At 33.2% G+C, this 22,360-nt stretch overlaps 10 protein-coding genes across 10 annotated transcripts; 6 read left to right on the top strand and 4 right to left on the bottom strand.

The window, feature by feature from the left end:
• Window positions 1–178: 178 nt before the first annotated feature.
• On the bottom strand, window positions 179–1,524 carry OCT59_003095 (uncharacterized protein; the record flags this gene model as incomplete). Its single annotated transcript, XM_066145396.1, has 5 exons — window positions 179–267; window positions 347–743; window positions 827–904; window positions 1,286–1,364; window positions 1,475–1,524. The coding sequence occupies 5 exons, from the start codon at window positions 1,522–1,524 to the stop codon at window positions 179–181; spliced, it is 693 nt and encodes a 230-aa protein (XP_065996120.1).
• Window positions 1,525–2,085: 561 nt separating this feature from the next.
• On the top strand, window positions 2,086–2,388 carry OCT59_003096 (uncharacterized protein; the record flags this gene model as incomplete). Its single annotated transcript, XM_066145397.1, has 1 exon — window positions 2,086–2,388. The coding sequence occupies one exon, from the start codon at window positions 2,086–2,088 to the stop codon at window positions 2,386–2,388; it is 303 nt and encodes a 100-aa protein (XP_065996121.1).
• A 337-nt stretch (window positions 2,389–2,725) lies between these two features.
• Window positions 2,726–3,238, top strand: OCT59_003097 (uncharacterized protein; the record flags this gene model as incomplete). The annotated part of the gene is made up of 1 exon (XM_066145398.1): window positions 2,726–3,238. One exon carries the CDS (start codon window positions 2,726–2,728, stop codon window positions 3,236–3,238), a length of 513 nt encoding a protein of 170 aa, XP_065996122.1.
• Window positions 3,239–3,665: 427 nt separating this feature from the next.
• Window positions 3,666–4,190, bottom strand: OCT59_003098 (uncharacterized protein; the record flags this gene model as incomplete). Its single annotated transcript, XM_066145399.1, has 1 exon — window positions 3,666–4,190. One exon carries the CDS (start codon window positions 4,188–4,190, stop codon window positions 3,666–3,668), a length of 525 nt encoding a protein of 174 aa, XP_065996123.1.
• A 380-nt stretch (window positions 4,191–4,570) lies between these two features.
• Window positions 4,571–6,438, top strand: OCT59_003099 (uncharacterized protein; the record flags this gene model as incomplete). Its single annotated transcript, XM_066145400.1, has 7 exons — window positions 4,571–4,713; window positions 4,781–4,807; window positions 5,053–5,311; window positions 5,614–5,623; window positions 5,703–5,755; window positions 5,824–5,974; window positions 6,044–6,438. The coding sequence occupies 7 exons, from the start codon at window positions 4,571–4,573 to the stop codon at window positions 6,436–6,438; spliced, it is 1,038 nt and encodes a 345-aa protein (XP_065996124.1).
• Window positions 6,439–6,746: 308 nt separating this feature from the next.
• Window positions 6,747–7,184, bottom strand: OCT59_003100 (uncharacterized protein; the record flags this gene model as incomplete). The annotated part of the gene is made up of 2 exons (XM_025311488.2): window positions 6,747–6,901; window positions 7,016–7,184. 2 exons carry the CDS (start codon window positions 7,182–7,184, stop codon window positions 6,747–6,749), a joined length of 324 nt encoding a protein of 107 aa, XP_025171230.2.
• A 2,574-nt stretch (window positions 7,185–9,758) lies between these two features.
• Window positions 9,759–10,832, top strand: OCT59_003101 (uncharacterized protein; the record flags this gene model as incomplete). Its single annotated transcript, XM_066145401.1, has 1 exon — window positions 9,759–10,832. The coding sequence occupies one exon, from the start codon at window positions 9,759–9,761 to the stop codon at window positions 10,830–10,832; it is 1,074 nt and encodes a 357-aa protein (XP_065996125.1).
• Window positions 10,833–11,718: 886 nt separating this feature from the next.
• Window positions 11,719–12,192, bottom strand: OCT59_003102 (uncharacterized protein; the record flags this gene model as incomplete). Its single annotated transcript, XM_066145402.1, has 4 exons — window positions 11,719–11,755; window positions 11,838–11,878; window positions 11,957–11,999; window positions 12,083–12,192. 4 exons carry the CDS (start codon window positions 12,190–12,192, stop codon window positions 11,719–11,721), a joined length of 231 nt encoding a protein of 76 aa, XP_065996126.1.
• A 4,295-nt stretch (window positions 12,193–16,487) lies between these two features.
• OCT59_003103 (uncharacterized protein) lies at window positions 16,488–17,647 on the top strand (the record flags this gene model as incomplete). The annotated part of the gene is made up of 2 exons (XM_066145403.1): window positions 16,488–16,661; window positions 16,847–17,647. 2 exons carry the CDS (start codon window positions 16,488–16,490, stop codon window positions 17,645–17,647), a joined length of 975 nt encoding a protein of 324 aa, XP_065996127.1.
• A 4,292-nt stretch (window positions 17,648–21,939) lies between these two features.
• On the top strand, window positions 21,940–22,314 carry OCT59_003104 (uncharacterized protein; the record flags this gene model as incomplete). Its single annotated transcript, XM_025310724.2, has 1 exon — window positions 21,940–22,314. The coding sequence occupies one exon, from the start codon at window positions 21,940–21,942 to the stop codon at window positions 22,312–22,314; it is 375 nt and encodes a 124-aa protein (XP_025179537.2).
• Window positions 22,315–22,360: the final 46 nt, after the last annotated feature.

Consider the following 22,360-nt stretch of genomic DNA (forward strand, 5'->3'; position numbering starts at 1 on the left):
TACCCGTGGTTCTATAGATACTATCACTTCTCTAGTTGGCACTTGTGTTGCTAATTTTACTTTAGATGTTATTGATCTTGTTGGTGGTTTTCATCGATGTTTCAACTTCCGTGGTTGATCTTCGTGCTGATCTGTTTGGAACACTTTGTATTGTGAAGGTGGGTTAAATTCATTAATTTCAGCTGTTGCCAGATTCATCCCTAGTAGAACTTGAATTTGCAGCTTCAGTAGGTTGAAAATTGTTATCCTCATCATCATTAGCAGTACCTAGAAAATTTAGATATAAATATTATAAGAAAAATATAATAATCAAGAACAATTTCAGAATTTGATAAATTTAACTTACAGAAGCTACTAATTTTTGCGATCCATTTATCAATGTCATCATAATAATTCTTCATTGTGTTCCAGCTGCGGTACGCAGGTAAGGTTATCTTGGCCCACATTATGTCAGAAATAGAAACATCATTTTTTATGTGATCTTGTCTGCCAAATTTTTCGATACAGCGTATATTCAAATTCGACCAAATTTTTGTTTTAGTGTCAGAAGTAGAAAGATTATTTATGGATAAATCACTGTTTAACACACGGGCAAGTTCTGAATCGTTGGGTTTAAGATATAATGACGAGCTGGGAGAGGATTTTAGGCACGTGTGTTCGGGTGTTGAATATTGTAACAATTCTCTTAATGATTCATTCACGCTACCAGTTGTACCAGATGTAGTTGAACGTGTATTTTCTGGCTATTATTAGAAAATATATAAATAAACAAATAAAATATAAACAAAATTAAGATATAAATATTAAAATTCATTTACATATTTACCTGTAAACGAATTACTTTGTATCTACCTTTATATAATTCATATAGCGATTTGTAGCGTTCAAGTTCAGCCAAATTACCCTAAAAAGTAATGAATTTTGTTCAGAAATGAAATCATTTGTTCTAAAATGAAATGGTTCTGATACCAAGAAAAAAAAGTGGTTCAGAAACGAAAAGTGGACAAAATTGTCCAGAAACGGAAATTCAGGGAAAAAAGTGGAACAAAAAAAAATGGACAAAATTGTCCAGAAACGAGAAAAAGGTAGAACAGAAAAAAGTGGACAAAATTGTCCAGAAACGAGAAAAAAGGTAGAACAAAAAAAAAGTGGACAAAATTGTCAGAAACGAGACAAAAAAAGTGGACAAAATTGTCCAGAAACAAAAATTCAAGGGAAAAAGGTGGACTGAAAAAAAAAATCATAAGCGAAATCAAAATCATTTAAAAAGGGCTTTATGGAATACCTTATTGATGAATGTAAAATCTAAAGCCGATTCTTGCAAGTCAAAATAAACGCGTTCCTCATTCTTTTTGAAAGATAATCTTACTTTATCTTGGTCAAAATTACATGATTCAATTTTTTTATTAGACTTAGTCCAAATAATTGACAGTGCTAACGAAATTAATTCTTCGTCTTCAGGCAATAGCTCAACTTTTTTCCACGAATCTTTAAATTAAGAGCCGAAGAAGGTGTTTTTGACATTTTAATAATAAATTGTTGAAAAAAGTAAATAGAAAAAGAAGAATTTAGATACAATTGTTTTGATGTTTTGATGCATTATAAATTGATTATATTATAATAGAGTGAGTAATAATACTAAATTTGATGATTCGATATAAATATATAGATTGAGTAATGATCGTGATACAGTATTTAATTGGCTAATTTGCGGATTTTTTACAGATTTGTGGATAATTGCGGTTTGCGGATTTGCGGATATTTGGACTTCTGAAATCCGCAAATCCGCAATATTGCGGATCCGCAATTAATCCGCAATTGCCCAATTACGGCACTATCCTTAACTTCGACATAGTCCTAAAAATAACACTGCGCCATCGCAGAGGTATACTATAGTAAATTACAGACCTCGTGGAATGCCTTACGATCAAGCAAACCCATTCATGTTCTTCGATGAAAACTAATCACATTATTCACATATAAGGGTTAGAGGGATCCCAGAGGGATCGAGTTGGGATATCAATGTGCGTAATTTTATTTTTTTTCGTTCAAGTTAAGATCTAGCATATAGAATACATCACGAAAATGATAGCTGATCAAAAGCATTCATCCAATAGTATAGCTAGCGAGCAGGAAGTTATTAGATATACGAAAATATTAGCCCAGGCATTTGGACTAAATGAGCAAAATGCAGAAGTATATAGTGTACTTTCCAGTGAAAATAGAGCACTAGCAAAAAGGATGGATCGTTATTGTTCTCGGCATAGAAAGCTTAAAAAGAGAGTTAAACTACTAGAAGAACGTGTAAAGTGGCTGAATGATAATGTAGACGAACTATTTACTATGGAACATTGCAATTCTTTACAGAAACTTACCATTTTTAATTAATATAGAATCGATATCGTTAAGTTTATCTTAACGGTATCATTTCGATATCATTTTGATATCAAAATGATATCACTTGAAAACTTAAAGTTTCTGTAAAGTTGTAGTAAAGAATCCATAAATACTTCGTTCGAGTCTAGTTCATCTGAGGAATTCAATTCTGATCACGCGCCACCAGAAAAGAAAGTGGATCCAGGCAAAATAATATGCACGAAGAGAGAATCTGATAATAAGGTGAAGCCAAGAAGGTATCTGATCCAAAAAGTCTGATTTAACTAGTTATCACTTCGTGCTATAACTAACCATATTTTCTGATTGAAAATTCTTCTATCATATAAAAATGCATGAATCGAATTTACTTGAGCTTCTTCCGTCAGAGTTGATATCATTTATTTTAAAGTATCTTCCAGATCTAAAACATGCTAGCGGTATAAATGACATATGGGAAAGAGGGGTGAATCTTGAACGGCCCAAAAGGGTAATTCTTACAGATTTTCGATTTAGGATTGACATATGCGCTAATGCAAATTTCATTAGTGAAAAAATTGTGAAAATAGCATACGCAAAAGACAATAGTATTCCTAAAGTATATGGGTTTCTAGATGAGTCTTATTCCACATTAGGAAAGGTTAATCTACGTATTATCTTAAATGATGGCGAGAAGCATAAAATCATACCCACTGAATTTATAGTTACTGGATCAGATTGGCCTGATCAATTTCCTGAAATACTTTTGGGCTCACCATGGATGCGAGAAAATAGTGTACACTTAAATATGTGTAATTCGACACTAACAATAGACGATAATTTTGTGATCCTCCCATATCGAAGTCAAATCTGGTTCAACCAATAGTCCGGAGTAGTAATCATTGATGCAAAATCACATTTTTTCGATTAAAGATACAGCATATATTATTTATGGCACATTTAGGTGTTATAAATTTACCAGAACTATTAGAGCGGATTCTATATTTCCTAGCGGTAGATAAATTCCTTTATCCCGCCCTATTTGTTTCCTGATTATGGTACAGATGCGGTGCACTTATTCTGTGGAAGCATATCGAATTGAGAGGAAAAGACTTATATCCTGGACAATCTCTTCCAAATAATTATAAAAATTACTATGCAAAGGACAAAAAAATATAAATTAACTAACCTGTTCTAGACATGGGCATTGGTCCGTACCAGCTGAATTTTTTACGAAAACTTCATGCTATTGTTGAGGAGAGACCTTCAGAAATAACAGTAATCCCTTTCTAGTAAAATAAACCGTTTTACCCCTATTGATGAATTTCTGTATTACCAAACTTGGAATGTCTAAACTTTTGAATATATGCTCTCACATCTTTCTCAGCATCTTCTTTTATCGTTTCTTCATTAGTATAACCGACAATATCAAGATAAGCTTGAATCATGCTTATATCCGCTTCCAGATATAAAAGCAAATGGTATTTTTCCCTAAGTGAAAATTCCCCTATTGATACATCCATAAGATCTTTTCTATATCGATGTAATATAATAAGCATTGGGTGGCCACCAGTCTCAAGATCCTCCTCTATCGATATAATTTTCTCCACCAAATCAAACAATAGTTTACTTGTATAATCAAGTGAATAATCAAGTATTTCCGCTTTCTTGCTTTGATTCAATGCTGTTTGGATTGCATTGTCATTAATACCAAGTTTTCTTTCGGCTATGCGCTCCTGAATAGCTAATACTTCCATCTTCTTGTACAAAAGCACTTCATATAGTTGATTTTCAAGTATTTTGCTTTGAACAAATTCATTATTAGTATTTCTTGTCATGATTGTGTTTATCTCTGGTTAGCATACATTCAATTTTGAGTCCGGAATACTGATCATCAACCCGGAGCGGTGATTACCAGCTCGGAAGAATTTGCTGAGCCATGCACAGCGCCATCGAATCACATAAAAGGTCTGTGCGACATTTTCGCATATTAATTTCGCATATATATTCGCTAACCAATACCCCTATCTTTTTTTCCCCAAACAAATGTGAGAAAAATGTGAAAGGAGGTCTAGTTGCAACACAGGACCAGCTCTAAAAGTAAATAGTGCCGACAAAAGTACTATATGTTATGAAAGGCTGAGGGAGTCACAATTTTGAGATAGCCAGGCGTAAAACCAACTATATGTATTTCCGGTAGATCTACATGTGAAAAGGTATGAAAAATTCCATTGCATGCGCTTTCATAGAACTCTTAGCTTCAGACAACAATACTAATTACGCTTCATACCTCCTTAATTTTTTCCCAGCAAGTTATAAAGCATGTAGGAGTATGTGGAAGTTTCCCGCGAAAAAATTAAGGTATGTATATGCTAGAAGTTATGTATGTATGGGAGCGAGTTTTTCTCACTATGGGCCTTATATTTAGGGAAGTGAAATGTTCGATAAGACCGAGGTGCCTGATAAGCCCAAGACTTCTGACAAGCTTGAAAAGTTTCTCCTTAGTGAGGAAGCGAGTGATATCTTCGAAGTACCGATATCTAATGCTAATAACAATCGAGTTTCTTCTCTTGCGGATGAAATTCCTAATTCTCGGATCAATAAGCATCGAAAAACTTGACAATTTGCCAAGTGAATGTTGCAAGAAATAAATTGATCATAACAAAGCAAGCATATTCTCAATAAAATCGTGGAGTGTAGGTCTAATTATAAGAAACTTAATCCTCAAATACAATATATTATTGATCAAGTCAATCCGAATGAAAATCAGAATCACGTTCCCTCAGAAATAACAGCTAAGGCAGATATCCATACTGACTATGATAAGGTATATTATGATGGTGAGGCGTATTTTGATGATCCCATATTTCAGTCAGAGAAAGTAACGAATGAAGAGGCACCAAAGGTACTAGATAAGGTGAATGATGACTGTAGTCACGACAGTGATTTTGAAGAGGAGGTATAATGAATATGATGGGTATGGTAAAGGTTATTATTGTGACAGAAGATACGAAAGGAAAGTCTCACCAGTGATGAGTCCTATTATTTCTCCGGTAACTGCCTAGTAAAATTATCGGGCGGATCGCATACTCGCACAGGGACGTTGATTTTATGCAAATTGCAAAATTAAATAAATTTACCGCATAGAAGATGCTGGATTAAGAAAGCGTTGCATAATTTGGTATATGTTATGTCAATTGATCTCCTTTTGGGCGACAAGAAATAATTTTACGTAAAAATCACGTATTAAGTTCACGTAAGGCTGGGATTGGTACGGCCTGAACTTATATTTGTAATTTGAGCTAGGAATTACAGATTTGTCCCGAATTAACGTCCCTGTACTCACATAGGTTTATTTTTTTCGATTCACGTGGGTGGCTTATGTGTCATACCTTTATTATTGGTAAGTGATTTTACTCATAAATATCATGTTTGTTTTACGTACAGAAGTTTTTCTTAATATAAATACAGATTATGGCTACGATTTTACAAAAAGCCGGTAAAAATTGTTACCAAAAAAAAGATTCTGTTGGGACTACGGATACCGTCACTATATACAAAAGAATATACGAGGACGTATCATCTGCTGTAAATGATAGAGATAAGTTAATTATAATTCAAAGTAAGTAAAGCCCATAATATGAATGGAATTGATTATCCTTGTCGAATCTAACACTAATTATTAATAAAGATACCGTAGAGAAATGTTTTGGGGAAGCTTCTCGAGACTCTATTGATAACACTTGCCAGATCATGGAGCAGTGGCAGAAAGTTATCATTAAAGAATACGAAACAAGATACGGCAAGAGATATGAATCATTCTCGCATCTATTTTATGAAGCGTATGACCTTAGCAAAGAAGGTGATGATGAAATTAAATACAATCTTTTAGAGATTGGTGAAGATTTCGGCGATGTAACCTTTGATGAAATGAGGTGGATGGTCATTTACAGATCGGCTAGAAATAAGATTGCGCATAAAAAAAAGTGGTATCCGGATCATAGAAACTTTCATATACAACACAATGAAGCCCTCGAATGCATAAATTTAGTAACTGGCACCGATGCACACATCTTTATTAGATGACGAGATTTATTTCGTTCAGGGCTTGAAAAAACCATTAATTATTTGTATAGTTAATAAAATTAGTCTTAGTTCTATTTACCGTAGATAATGTTATAAAATCTCAAATGGCAATGATGTCACCATAGCATTATTATTATTAATAAAATCTCTTCATGCAAAAGGTTAAATTGAGAATCTAGTATTTTAGCAAATAGCATCACATGATATATCTTAAATGACATAATTGTAATTAACTAAAATTTAAAATAAATGTTACTGTATACATTAGATAACATTATTGTTAGCTGGTGTAGAATAACTACAATAAATCACTTTCCCAATGAATCCATCATTCTTTTTAATTCTTCAGCTTCCTCTTCTCCCTTATGCGATTCATAATATAGTTGCCACACGAGGTCATCATAATCTATACGGGGATCATATGTTTCTGGTCCGTGTCCTGACGGTCTAATATTGGTTCTATCTGTTTTGGGTTTAATAAGAAAAGAAAATATGTTAAGATGAGCCAAGAAATATTTGAAACAGTTCATCATATATTACTATTATATGAAGGAAAATGTTGTTTCAAATTTCTTACCAGGATCCTTTCGCCGATTTCGACGCATTCGGCTCTCAACAGTCTTCTGGTCTTTCCCAATATGACGACTACTAATGAAACGATAAGTAAGTATTCCCAGAATTACTAAGGAAGTTAGTTGTAACTCCTTTGATTTCAAGACGGTTTTTGGAAAATCAAATGCTGGCATATTAAAAAGAGTCGATTTTTGCATTTTGACAGGTTGAACTTGCAACTTATCATAAAAATCTGTTTATTGGTCTGAACTAATGTAATGATCAACATTGCCATCCAAGTGTAATTACGCAATGGTGAAAATCACCCGACTTGGCATTTCTGGAGTAGGTTAGATAAATAAACAAGAGCCAACTCAAATGTTACACAGGCTGATCAAGCACCAAAAAAACTGAAGCCAAAAAATCAAGGTTACACAGACGAAATGAAAATTTTAATTTTTTCGACATACACGCATAGAAAAGTAGCTGAAAGACTCGTGAGTTCAAAACAATTATAAACTTGTAGCTTGCAGAATCAGCCCAAGCACTAATGAATAGACTGGAGGAGTTGGAAACATGGTAAAGTTACTAAAATCAGATATTAATAAACCGTTGCCGTATGATATTTCCGATCCTGATCTACCATATAATAAAGTTAAACCGGATAAGGGATCGCCAGTCCGGAGCAATAGTCCGAAATCAGAAGCACAATGATGTAATTGTTAATCACACAGGCAAGTCTGTGCGACAGGGAAATTTCTTGCAAACAAATATTAACTTCCTATTCTTATTTTTTCCCAAACAAACATGAGAAAAATGTGAAAGAATGTCTACAAGCAACAGGACCAACTCTAAAAGTAAATAGTTACGGTAAAAGCATATGTTATGAAGGTCTGGTGGACTCACAATTTTGAGATCGCTAAGCATAAAACCAAGTATATGTCTTTCCGGTAGATCTCCATGTGAAAAGGTATGAGGATTCCATTTGCATGTGCTTTCATAAAACTCTTGGCATCAGACGACAATACTAATTACGCCTCATACCTCCTTAACTTTTTCCCAGCAAGATATAAAGCATGTAGGGGTATGTGAAAGTTCAGCCAACTTTCCGCAAAAATAATATCCGTAAAATGTCGCAAAATAAGGTATGTATATGCCATGCGAAGCGCCTACCCTGAGTGCTTTCAGCCTGGCAAAGTTTTGTATACATGCAAGCGAAAAGTTCTCACAATGGACCATGAATTTAGGAAAGTAAGAAGTCTAGCACCTTCACTTGCTTCGTTCGTAGTGAGGTCAAAATTTTCAATGTAATAATTGATAGGGATTTGACCGTTAGTGACCTGGGTCTAAGATCAAAACTGACCGGCCAGATTTAGAAGAAATAAACATCGAACTATATAGGCAAGATTTCTTTCAAGAAAATAATGTTCTAATCAATACTGTGAATAGCGATAAACCTGAAAAAAGACAAGAGGTATGGATGGACCAGCAAAAAAAAATTTCTCGATGCTTTTCCTTGGGAAAAGAAGACTTTGCATCGCCTTTTCCTCTAGAAGAAGGTAAAATAGCCGGCTTAAAACCTATTAACATCATCATATACCCCCAGGTGGAGTTGGAAAAAAAGCCTCCCTCGGATAATGGACTCTAGCGAATCAGAAAGCAAACTTCGCGCGATCCCTACAGGAGATCCGCTTGCGCTGTCCATTTTCTGAAATAATTAGTATTTTTTCATCATGCTATGTAATAGTTTTTATGTAATGTTAAGCCAGTTTCGGCAATATTTTTATTTCATAAATAAAGTATTATTATTGTACTGTACATGAAAAAGGGTCACGTGTAATGGTGCGGTCCATGGACTAGTCGAAGACGCTAAAGCATAAATCTAATATTTTTATCCGAACCAATCTAGCCACTAGCCTATATAAAAACGTCAGGTGATAAGTGAGAAGAGTCTTCACGGTTAAGGAGGCGCAGTGATTTGCACTTATGATGCAAAGTGGTGATCGGTCTCTTGTGTGACAGTTGAATTTCTCTCATATACCAGCCTCAGTATTTTTTCGCAAATAAAATTCTTTTTTACTCTTGTCCTCACATACCGCACTTTGAGCCAATAACATTTCGCAAAAAAATACTATATAAGCCGAAAACATGTCTATCACTTTACTATGTCCTGAAATACGGACCGCTGTACTTTTGCCTGATATTGATAGGAAAAGCTGGTTAGCCACCTCAAGACGCTATTAAAGAGAAAAAACAAAATGACTTTGCTGGTATAGACGCAGACAGGCTCAAGCTATGGAAGGTGTCGATCCCTGGCGATCAGGACGATCAATTAAGAAATCTAATACTCCAGGACAGTGACGAGCTGTTGGCAATAAGAAAGATTTCGAAATATTTCCCAGACTCACCTCCCAAAGAACATATCCATGTCATCGTAAAATTGCCACGTAAGTGTCTGGAGTGTCTGGTATAGTCTAATTTTTTGTCATTTGCCCTAGTAATAATAACACATATTCATTTCCAGTTCTCAGCTTGGAAGAGGCGTTGTCGTGTATTCCGCCACCCATAACATATTCTACGGACTGCGTTACCTTGAAGACCACTACAAAGGCTGTTGGTGACCTGCCTGCAAGTGTACAGCTTTGGGGGGACTTTTTCGATAAAGTGAATCAATTCTGCTTCGACCAACAGCCGATATTCGAGAGGCCGAGATTTAATGATAAATTTATGAAGAGGATGTTCGTAATGCCATAAATGTTAATATTTGTATGATATTGAATGATCTTACAGGACCAGACTACGTATATTCAAGGAAATCTACTGACACTCCCGGCATACCAGATTTCAACTGTCATCTCGTGGGTTCATTGATCTTGGTGATGGAGGCTAAAAAAAAGCATGTTTTAGAAGATATAGGCGAACAGACATTTCCTGAGTTTTATCAGACGAGTAAGGGCAAGGATGTAGTTCAACAAATCTATAATTATATGGGAGGAAACGAACTTAGATATGGCATTCTTACCACCTATGATAATCACTGGTTCCTACGTCGAGAGCATACAGATCTCTGGATCTCAAAAACTCTCTCACTTCAGTCCGAATCTTCACCAGTTCTCAAGGCATATGCATATCTAACTCGACGGGCGAAAGAGAATCCCAAGTCTCCTAAACCTCAAGTAGTAGTACCGGTTCAAGGGGACAATGATTCACGTACTCTTCGGTCACACTCAAAGTCATCGTCCAACTCCTCATTAAATCAACAACAATCTTCCAGCACCTTTGCGAATCAACAATCATCTTCTAACACTTCTGTTAAGCAGAATAATTACAGCTTCTCAGACTTCAAGTTCAAGAGCATATTAGGTGAAGGACGAAGTGGGAAAACCCTCCTATGCGAATTTCGTGGAGATATGATTGCTCTGAAGAGTGCAGATTTATCGAAGGCTCCATCGTATGTCCTGAAAGAAATGCAAAAAGAAGTTGAGATTTATAAAGATCTAGCTGATATTCAAGGCAAGTATATCCCAAAGCTGATCTGTTATGGATATTATGGAAGAGGTATGAGCTTCGTTATCGGCTTGACCATTGTCGGCACTATGTTGAGCGACCATAAAATAACGAAACGGCAAAGGTCGAGGGCTATTAAGGGATTAGAAGCGATTCACAAGCATGGTATCCTCCACAATGACATTCGGGAGAAAAACATCTTAATTAATGACAATGGCGACATCTACCTGATTGACTTTGGGATGGCAAGTCGGGAGGACACAAAAAAGAAGAGAAAGCTTTTCGATAAGGAACAGCTCAAATTATCTCAATTGCTAGATAGATATATTATGTAACACAGGTCGAACAGATGTCATTGTCGCAAAATTTGCCTGGAATTTTTCTGGCAAATTGAGAATTATCCCGGTAAATTGAGGTAAATTGTGTTACAATTTTGGGATAATGGAGGTCTTACAATTTGGCAAATTTTGTCAAAATGGCGACAATCCTACACAATTCCTAATTCAAATGTTGAGAAATTTTTCAGAAATTTTAGTCAAATTTTTAGTAATTTTATGCAAACGTAATAAAAATTGTGGTGAATTTAGTTAAATTTTTAGTAATGTTATGTAAACGAAGTGCAAATTATGGTGAATTTAATCAAATTTTTAGTAATGTTATGTAAATGAAGTGCAAATTGTGGTGAATTTAGTTAAATTTTTAGTAATGTTATGCAAACGTAATGCAAATTGTGGTAAATTATAGTGAATTTTTAGTAATTTTATGCAAAAGTAATGCAAATTGTGGTAAATTGTAGTGTATTTTTAGTAATGTTATATAAATTGTTGAAAATTTAGGTGAATTTTTCAGCAATGTTGTGCAAACGTAATACAAATTGTGGTAAATTTTGCATTTTTTCGGTAAATGTTAGCTAAACTTTTGATAATTTAGTGAAATTTAGGATAATTTCGGACAATTGAGTGAAAATGTTTTACTGATTTTGGACAATTGAGTGTAAACGGTATAAATGCAACATTTTCAGAGCCAATTTAGTGAAATTTTGGACAATTGAGTGAAATTTAGTAATAATTTTAAACAATTTAGTGTAAACTCCATGACAATTTAAAACACTGTTTTAATAATTTCACATAATTTATTATAATTTTATTTATTAATAAATGTACAATTATTATTATTTAACGATAATCTATGGATAATCTGCACCTCTAATTCATTCATGTATCAAATGTCCAGTGCCAAAGTAGAAGCCAGTGTAAACCTAAAAAAAAAGAAAAAAATGAAGCGTTAATAAACGTTTCGTTGAAAAAAATCAAAATAAAGAAACATTTCGAAGTATATACCTTCGAAATGTTAAATTCCATACGTCCAAGGACCGTTGAACCTAAAAAATAAAAAAAATGAAACGTTAATATACGTTTCGTTAAAAAAAATCAAATAAAAAAAATATTTCAAAGTATACCTTCGAAATATTGAATTCCGGTTTGTCCAATGAGCCGCCAAACCTAAAAAATATAAAAAAAACGAAACATTAATATACGTTTCGTTGAAAAAAATCAAAATAAAAAACAAACATTTCAAAGTATACCTTCGAAATGTTCCTTTCATTTTCACTGTTCCCTTTCGTTTCCCCCATTCGTTTTCACCTTCCCCGTTCATTTTCACCTTCCCCTTTCGTTTTTCCTTTTCCCTTTTCATTTTTTTCTTTTATTTTCATTTCCTCTTCCCCTTGTGTTTACTCTTTCTTTTTCATTTTACCCTTTTCCCCTTTCGTTTTATCCATTCCTTTACGTTTTACCCTTTCCTTTTCGTTTTATCCTTTCCCTTAAAGTAAAATAGAAAAAGAAACAAAAATTTAATAAATTAGATAAACAAAAAAAATGAAAAATTCCCCTAATTCCCTTTCCCTTATTACCTTTCACCAAAGTCCGGGTCGTAATTTCATCCGGCATTCCTACAAGAAGGAAGAAAAGAAACGTCAGTTAACGTTTCTTAAAAAAAATAATTAATTATTAAGTTTCGCAACACAATGTTGCGAAACTCACCGGTTCGTTTCGAACTCCATCATCAAACGTCCAGCGTTCCTACAAAAAGTAAAAGAAACGTATGTTAGTATCGTTTCTTTAAAAAAAAAAATAATAATTAAAAAAATAAGATTCGCAATATTGCGAAACTCACCGGTTCGTTTCGATTTCCATTATCCAAACGTCCGGAACCTACAAAAGAAAAAAGAAACGTTAGTTAACGTTTCTTACAATAAAAAAATAAAAAATTAAGTTTCGCAATGTAACATTGCGAAACTTACCGGTCGTTTCCATCATCCTAACGTCCGGAACCTACAAAAAGTAAAATAAAGAAACGTTAGTTAACGTTTCTTATAATAAAAAAATAAAAAATTAAGTTTCGCAATGTAACATTCGCTGAAACTTACCGGTCGTTTCCATCATCCTAACGTCCAGAACCTACAAAAAGTAAAATAAAGAAACGTTAGTTAACGTTTCATTTAATAAAAAAAAATAAAAATAAAGTTTCGCAACACAATGTTGCGAAACTCACCGGTTTGTTTCGAACTCATCATCCAAACGTCCGGCGTTCCTACAAAAAAGAAAAAAGAAATGTTAGAAACGTTTCCTAAAAAAAAATAAAAAAAAATTTAATTTTTTAAAAAAGGGTTCGAAGAGTTTCGCAACTTACCCTTTAGTTTCCTCATTTCCCAAACTCAAACACCGCAAATCCTACAAAAAAAAAGGAAACATCAGTAATGTTTCCTAAAAAAAAAGAATTTAGAAAAAGTTTCGAGGCGAACGCCTCGAAACTTACCATTTCATTTTTCCAAGTTGAATACGCCGGAAAGACCTATAAAAAAATAAAGGATCGTTAAAAACGTTCCTTATAAAAAAAAAAAAATTTTTTTTTAGTTTTTTTTTTTTAGTTTTCAAAACGAAAAGCTACCTTTCAGTTCTTCGTTTCCCAAAATCAAAACACCGGAAGCCTACACAAAAAAAAAGAAAGGAAGCATTAGAAACGTTTCCTAAAAGGAATTAAAAAAAATAAGTTTCAAAGCGAAACGCTTCGAAACTTACCCATTTCCTGGCTTTCCAAAGACGAATACCGAAAGACCTAAAAAAAGAAAGTGTAGGAAGCGTTAGAAACGCTTCTAAAAAAAAAAAAATTATTAAAAGTTTCGAAGCGAAACGCTTCGAAACTTACCATTTCATTGGAAGATTCTGACGCTGATTACATAATTAATATGGTTATTGTTAATAATAGTAGGAAGGGAAGGGGGAAGGGGAGAGAGAGAGAGAAGGGGAAAGGGCGAAGGAGAATGGGAGGGAAGGTGAAGGTGAAGGTGAAAGAAAGAGGGAAGGTGAAGGTGAGAGAGAAAGGAAGGTAAAGGAAAGGGCGAAAGAAAGGAGAAATAAAGGCCGTGAGAAAAAAAAATTAAGCTTTTTGCTAAAAAAAGCTTAATTTTTTTTCGTTATACCGCAGTTGAAGCTGCGGTAATTATTAAGTAATATCACGTGACGCACGTGATATATAATTTTATATAAATAGGGGCATTTTCCCCAAAAAAAATTTTTTTTTTTTATTATAATTTTTTTGATAGATGTATATATATACTTATATATATACATATATATATATCTATCTAATAACTTTACGAAAAGCCCCTCCTCTGTAAACAGGTAGAGGCCATAAAGTACCTATAGGGGGAGAGCCATTGCTGCTTCCTCCGCCTGTTTATAGTAACAAAAAGAGGGAGTCTTCAGTAGTAAGGTTTCGTATAAATTAAACAACACATCGTGTTGATACATTGTTAAAATTAACAATGTGAATTTAATGTTAAATAATGCGTTAGAATATAAATATTATAAATTTAATAATGTCCGTAATTTTACAAATAAATAAAAATTATCCTAACAATTTTAATGTAATTAAGTGTAATGCTACATTATCCTGTGTAATTGTAGTATTTTTTTTGTGTTTTTTAGTGCAATTCTGCGTTTTTTAGTGCAATTCTGCGTTTTTAGTGCAATTCTGCGTTTTTTAGTGCAATTCCACATTTTTTAGTGCAATTCCGCATTTTTTAGTGCAATTCCGCGTTTTTTAATGCAATTCCGCATTTTCTAGCATAATGTTACATAACACGAAATTTTCTAAAAATATGATAATTGTGGTACTTTTTAGTGTAATGCTACATTGTCTAGTGTAATTGTGGTATTTTTTAGTGCAATGCCGCATAATTTAGTATAGTGCTACATTTTTTAGTATAATTTAATGTAATGTGGAATTTTCCAAAAAATGTGATAATTGTGATGCTTTTTAGTGTAATTTGGTGAAATGCTACATTTTCCAGTGTAATGCCATATTATTGAGCATTTTCAAAAAAAAAATGTAACATTTTAACATTCTGACGAAAGTGAAACATTTGACCAAAAAAACATAAAATTTGCTAAAAATATGCAACATTTGACAAAAAATATAGAATTTTCATAAAAAAATGCACCATTTGCTAGGAAATCGGAATATTTGACGAAATTTGATTTTAATTGACAATGTTATAACAATTTTATGAAATGTTGTTACAATGATATCACATTAGAGATAAAATGTGGCATTTTCATAAAAATGCACCATTTGCAAGAAAATTGGAACATTTGACAAAAAAAAAGCAAAATTTGATTTTAATTAACAATGTTATAACAATTTTATTAAATGTTATTACATTTGAGGTAAAATGTGAAATTTTCATAAAAATGCACCATTTGCAAGAAAATTGGAACATTTGGCAAAAAAAAGCAAAATTTGATTTTAATGACAATGTTATAACAATGTTACGAAATGTTACAAAAATGTTACATTTGAGATATAATGTAGCATTTTCCCAAAATTTCATAAGATTTGCTAAATCGGACAATGTTGTAACAATGCTATTCCAAAAAATTGCTCAGCGTAATGCAGCATTTTCCACAATTTCCCACCATTTTCCAGGAAAATGGGGAATTTGCATTTTTTGAATTTTGGACAATGGCGCCCCTTCGACCTGTGTAAGAATCTGTTATTTCATGCATAGCGCTTTCGGCCAAATTCCTATTTCTTGCAATCTTAATTTCCTATTTCCTATCATTAATAAACATGTATTTTATAGACATCCCGTAAAGAATATGGGACGAATTTTCAAGTCGCATAAATGTCAGGTGGTTAGTTAGACTGTAGGGTTATACATTAGATATTTAGTATAGAAGCGTCATGTATCACGGGCTACGTCCCGAAACTTTGTATTTATTTTTCGCATGTAATAATAAAAAATTTTCTTGGCAAATTTCAGTGATGGCCCATCGCCCAAAAATATGTGATATATTTTTTTATTTTGAATAGTTATGTACAGTGTATTAGTTATATATATATAGATCATGTCATCCGAGCTTGAATTATTGAAACAGCGCATCACTGAGCTTGAGGCTGAGAATGTTGAGATTGCAGAGCTCAAGAAGGAGAATGCAGAGCTTAGAAAGGAGAATACTGATTTTAGAATGAAGTTCGCTAACTTTGAAGCTGAGAGAGCTGAACTTAAACGCAAGATTGCCGAGACTCTAAGAATGACTGAAGAAGAGAGAACGAGGCGTGATGCTGAAAATGTCAAACTCAGGGCCACAATCGAGGAGTTGAGGAAAAATAATACTAAAGAGAGCGCTGAGCTTAGAGATAGAATCACGAAAGTGGAACAGAACCAGTCGCTAAATGATAATTCTTCTAACAACAGTTTACCTAGCTTCAATTCAGTTGCAGATCAGGTGCCAACGGTAACGCATCACAAGAAACCATTGGTGGATACTTCATTACCTGAAGACAAGGAAATGGACGCTTTCTTGGATGAGGAGTATAAGAAAAAGGTTAGTAATGAGATTAGGCAGAGAAATCGAGAAAAGAAACTTTGCTTTAGCACCTCCGGCCAAATCCAAGAGTCCCTTCCAACACATCCCAAAGAGAAAATGTCTCAAGATCTCAACTCGGTCACTCAGCCATGCAATAGCACGTCATCGGAAGAAAAGATATGTAGCGAACTGGATTCAAAGTGCAAGAAGGGGAAGAGTGTAGACAAGCTTAAGCAAGAATTATTTGCTTCGGAGTTGTCTTCACAAGAGCCATCAATAGAACAAAATCATGTGACCAAAATTTCTGAGACATTATGTCCCAGAAAAGTTACCTCTGATAAATCTAGCATTGATGAGGCCTCATAACATCTAGCTCAGTTATGCGATAAAGCTTTTGATGCTGAAGATAAAGCAAATCGAGCTAATCAGAAGAAATTTTATGCTGGTACCTCTATGCGAAAGATTTCATAATTCAGCTCAATGGAATCATAGAAAGTAGTGGAGGTAAATTCGGTGAAAAGAAGGCAAGAGGCTTACTGTATGATTCCATTACAAAACAGCTTAATTTGCTTCGTAAACAGAGATCCCAAGAAACGGGGTTACAGCTTCGAGATGTATCACGAGATAGTTTGCGCAAAAAAACCCAGAGAGCTGAGAAAGTCTATAAATTTATCGAACAAGTGGGCCTAGATAAAATCAAGTATATCAAATCTTATAATGCAACTTCTATTTCAGAGCTTACTAATGAGCAAATTCAAGATGTTATAGATTATGGAATATCTTCAGAAAAATTACCTCTGGTAACGGATCATGTGACTGAAATTTCCGAGACATTATGTCCCAGAAAAAATTTGCCTGTAAATACTCCCGATCAGAATAATGTATTGGAGGTTTTGTTTCCAAAGGAATCAACTGCACCTATCCCATTAGCCCATGACTCAGTCCCAAAAAGACCCTCTAATTCTTCTGATAATTCCAAGGAAGAGGTGTGGTTTGATGAAGATATGTTTTTCAATGAGGCGAATCCCACTAAAGTGAACACTGTCACTTCAGACGATGATGTGTATTTTGGTGAGGCGAATGAAGTTAATAAGCACGATGGCGACTCCAATTCAATCAATGATGACTCCGATTCTGATAGTAATTCTGAAGATGAGATTCCAGACGATTCAGATGATGATGGATATGGTGGATACGGTGGATATAATGAATATAGTGAACGTGATAGAGGTTATTACTATCGCGATGGAGATACGAAAGAAAAACCTCCCCAATGATGAGTCCTATTATCTCTCTGGTAACCGCCTAAGAGAATTATTGGATGAATAGCATATTCACATAGACTGAATTATATTTCTTTTTTTCGAATCACGTGGGTGGCTTAGATATCACTGGTAAAAAAATGGTCTATCCTACACATATCCTACACATATCTTACATATATCGGGTACTCAAAATGTAGAAAATCATACACATATCATATACATATCGGGTACTTATATATATAGTATACCTATCAGGTACCTGATATATGTATGATATATATATTAGTACCCGATATGTGTATGATATGTGTATTATTTGTGTATGATTTTCTACATTTTGAGTACCCAATATGTGTAAGATATGTGTAGGATAAATCATTTTTTTACCAGTGTATAGTGCACAGTAAAACGTCATCTGCAGAATATTCTATGCGCAGTAGTACATCACCGGCATCCGCAATCATTATTTTTAGAGGATCTATTAATAACCCCGGCCAAGAGAAATATTTTTGTGTTGCTATACTGATGGACTTCCCCAATGTTCTGGTATGTTCTATCTCTCTCATTACACAGTTCTGAATTATTAATAAAAAAATAACACATCCTGACTTACATGCTGATCGTAAGACAGGGTGTCGTTTGACTTGTGTTTTGCAGATCATGATGTTAGAACGAATTGAATATGGAAATCGGCATGATCTTTGCTGATAAATGTTAGATTTTTATTACCTTACTAGCATTACTCAATATTAGCACATTCAAATTACGTGTATAGGCTAATAGCATATTAATCCGTTTTTGAATAGGAATTGGTGGTATGTATTCCAACATGTGCGATTCGTCATCTACAGATCTCGATCCATGATATTCTTTTTTTGTGATTACAATTGAAATAGTGAACTCAACCCACGTGTTGCAGAAGATCTTATTAATTCGGCAAGAATTTACCGTTTATTTCTAAGATTTGATTTCAGCTATCTGCAAAATGCACAGTAAGTACGTCGCTTCCTGTGGGTTAGATCAATGAATAATTAATCCGCCAACCTATTTCTGGAAAGTTCTAGTATGATACATATATTACGAATCTTTGAATTGGTGTCCCTGTTGTTAGAATAGGACAAGAATGGAAATTACGCCTCTTAATCTACCGATTTACAGATCTAGATCCTATAAAATGTAAGGGGGATGCCTCTGGCCACATTCTATATAATAAAACAAATTTCCATTTACGGTCGTTAGTAGATTTGTATGGAGCACGAATAGGGGCCACCTTTTTTTTCTCATTAATTCGAAAAAAGAAATACTAGAGGAGTAAGCCCACCTGCAGATCGAAAAATGATCTTAGAAAATTCCTCAGTACTTTATTAGTATTCATAATGCCGATTTCACACTGTTAACGCGTCATGCATTGTTATTTCAACAATCAAGCATCTACGAGCAACGTAATTATGAAAAATGTAGTTATGACAAATACACATAATAATTAATAAAGCAACATAATTTTATTAAATCGGGTTAAATTCTCTTTTCACGCGTAGTAAGCATACAGTATAAAATAAACCTTTCTCCCGATGCATTTACGCAAGATAACTATTGCTATTAAAAAAATCAAGCGATATTATCTAAAAAACTTGATCCACCAATAAAATCTCAATAAAATTACTACAGTACGCCAGAACCCCAAAGAATACATATAATACTGGGATCCAATTTTATATAAACTTACTATGTAATTTCTTAATAAGTCATATGTTTGAAATTGTATAACCAAATAGCAGTTACGCAAAAAGTCAGATTTTTATTTGTATAACAATAATGATTTTTACAATAAGTAAGATTTTCATTTTGTATAACGGATATTAAAATTTTTTTTTATATACGTTTAAAATTTTTTAAAGTTTTTTTTTATTTTTGGTTTAAGAAATTTTTAAGATATTTTTTAATAAAGAGTTTTTTTATTTGTTTTAAAAAACACTTGAAATATTTTTTAATAGAAATTGTTTTTTGTTTAAGAAGTTTTTAAGGGTTCATTTAAGAGCCGATCCGCCTACGAACGACAGAAAATTACTATATAAATTCGGGGCGAGGTTATTATAAAAATGCCAAAATTGGCTAAATTTTATGGGCTATAAAAACCGCAGATCATCATGCTGTGGCACCAAAATTCACATGATGATTCCTTAAATGTCAAAGATGAAAAAAATAAAAAAAAATTGAGAAATTTATTTATTTGTTCAAAACTTTACTTTGAGGCAGCGTCAGATTTGACAGGTATGTATATATATATATGTGAGAATTTCAAGTCGTATATTACGTTATTTTAACATATATGAACACTTAAAATTATGTTCTCATGTATTTTATATGTTTGAAACTACTTGTTTTATATAATTCTAATATTTTCTCTTGCTTTTAGTTCACATGTTACTATGATCTCTTTCTATTTTCATGAGGAGTAACCCGTAAATTAATTTCAAATGGTGGAAGTTTTGGTATATGTATTCTTATCTAGTTTTTCAATTTGAGTGCATCACACAAACTCTTAGCATTAGTTTGCAAAATATTATTAGCTTTTTGAAAGTGTTGTAACAATAATATAAAAAAAAATAACATACAATTACCAGAACAATAGGTAATAATGGCTTTTAGAAGGATTTATATAGCAGATAGGTTATTTTAGGTTGAATTTTTCATTTTTAGATCTTTTCTATTTGTACGTTAGTTACGCTTGTTTTTAGCCAAAAAACCATCCCTTTGACAATAATATTTGAGTAATTTTCATGCGTGAAGCAATTTTACTGAATAAATGAATATTTAAGACACGGTAGGTGTCAGATTTTAGCGTTTATTGTGAGTTTCTATGTGAAAATATTTTTCTCGATATTTTTCTTGGCATTTTTAAGTTTCATCACATGACTTGGTATCACAACATGATTTGTGATGATTTTGATTGGCAAAATTTTGCCTATTTAGTTTATTTTTTGCAATAAAATTCCCCCGAATTTATATAGTAATTTTCTGTCGATCATAGGCGGATCGAATCTTAAAGACATTTTTTTAATAAAAATGAAGAAATTTTTTTAAAATTCATTTACAAAATTAAAAAAAATACATTTTATTATATATCTCAGCATCCAGTGATCATAGAGAAATGAAACACAGCTTATTAGATTCGTCTCAATAGATGAGTCGAATGGTGGTAGTTTCATATTTCTAGGCACGATAGATGCCGAGTTATGTGATAAAATGTAAAAATGCACAGTAGACGAAAATACAAAGTGCCGATGTGTGGTATAGCTCATCATCTATCACACCTAGAAACACGAAACTACTACCATTTGATTCGTCTTGTCAAGACGAATCAAACGAGCTGTGTTTCATCTTTTTACGATCACTGGGTGGTGAGATATATAACAAAATGTATTTTCTTTTATTTTGTAGTATACACCCAAATTTTTGCATAAAACTTACTATATTATACATATTGGGCATCAATATCTATCAGGTATTTAAAATTTTAACATGCAATTTTGTTTAAAAATTTTATTTAAGTTATTTTTTAATAATTTTTTTTAATAATTTTTTTTAAAAAAAATTTTTTAAGTATTTGTTAGAATTTTTAAATAGTTTTTAATAATATTTATTAAAATTTTCAATAAAATTTATTTGAAATTTTTCTTTAAAAATTTTTTTTTTATATAAACTCAGATTTATAATTGTATAATTTATAATAAAATTTGAACTTATGTGATGATTTTGTATAAAGCTTCTAATAAAATTAGGCGTATAAAGTTATATTAAAATTTTGGGTCTGGATCTGAGTTGTATATGTATTCTTCGGGGTCCTAGTACGCCTAATCATGTCCAGTTTGTCATTGCTCAACTCTTCGGGAGTCATGCCTTTTTTGACCTTAACCGCCGTTTTTTTGTTCATTGGTCCAGTGTTATTCATGGGGATCGCTACCATATGGTCAAATATCAAACAGATGAACTCTATGCACGTGCCATCGAAATTGTCGATTATCTTGATACACCGGAAATAGAAAAGACCTTTACTGAATTTGACGATAAGCTCACCGCAAAAGTTGACACAAGTATTTCCAAATTTAAATCCATATTCATTGCGGTAAACTTACTGCAGAAGCCGAAAAAATCAAGGCACGTGATGATGACTTCACCGATGAGGCGCAGAAAATCTTTCAAATGATCAGTACTATTACCAAAAGGCTTGATGGGATCGAAGAAGCTTATGATTTTGCCTCAGTTAATACTTCTATTGATGCACTCCAAAATGGATTAATTCAATGTATACAATCAATAGAAGAATCCAGCTGGTCGAAACTGATCAACAGAGTGTATCGAACCACTCTGAAGCGTCCAATCGATCTCGTGCATCATTTGATTCAGAACTGATAACATTCAAGGGTATTAGCTTAACTATTTGGACCCAATTCAAGCAAATTTTCGATAAGATTAAGGCAGAAAAAAGATTTAACTTGGAAGAAATGTGTCTTCATGTAGCAGTGGAAATTCGCGAATTAGGTGGGAATATTAAGAAGGTTACGGTTCAAGGGTTTTATGAGAGAAATATCAAGAAAAAGGATGTGTACATTAGTACTTTAGATGATATTGGTTTATGGTTAGATAGCAAACTTAATGTAGTTAATAATGCGGAGTAGTGGGAAGGAACTGCCATTACTTTTACATAGTAAAAGACGTCTAGGG

Source organism: Rhizophagus irregularis, chromosome 11 (assembly GCF_026210795.1).
Source record: "Rhizophagus irregularis chromosome 11, complete sequence".
Lineage (NCBI taxonomy): Eukaryota > Fungi > Glomeromycota > Glomeromycetes > Glomerales > Glomeraceae > Rhizophagus > Rhizophagus irregularis.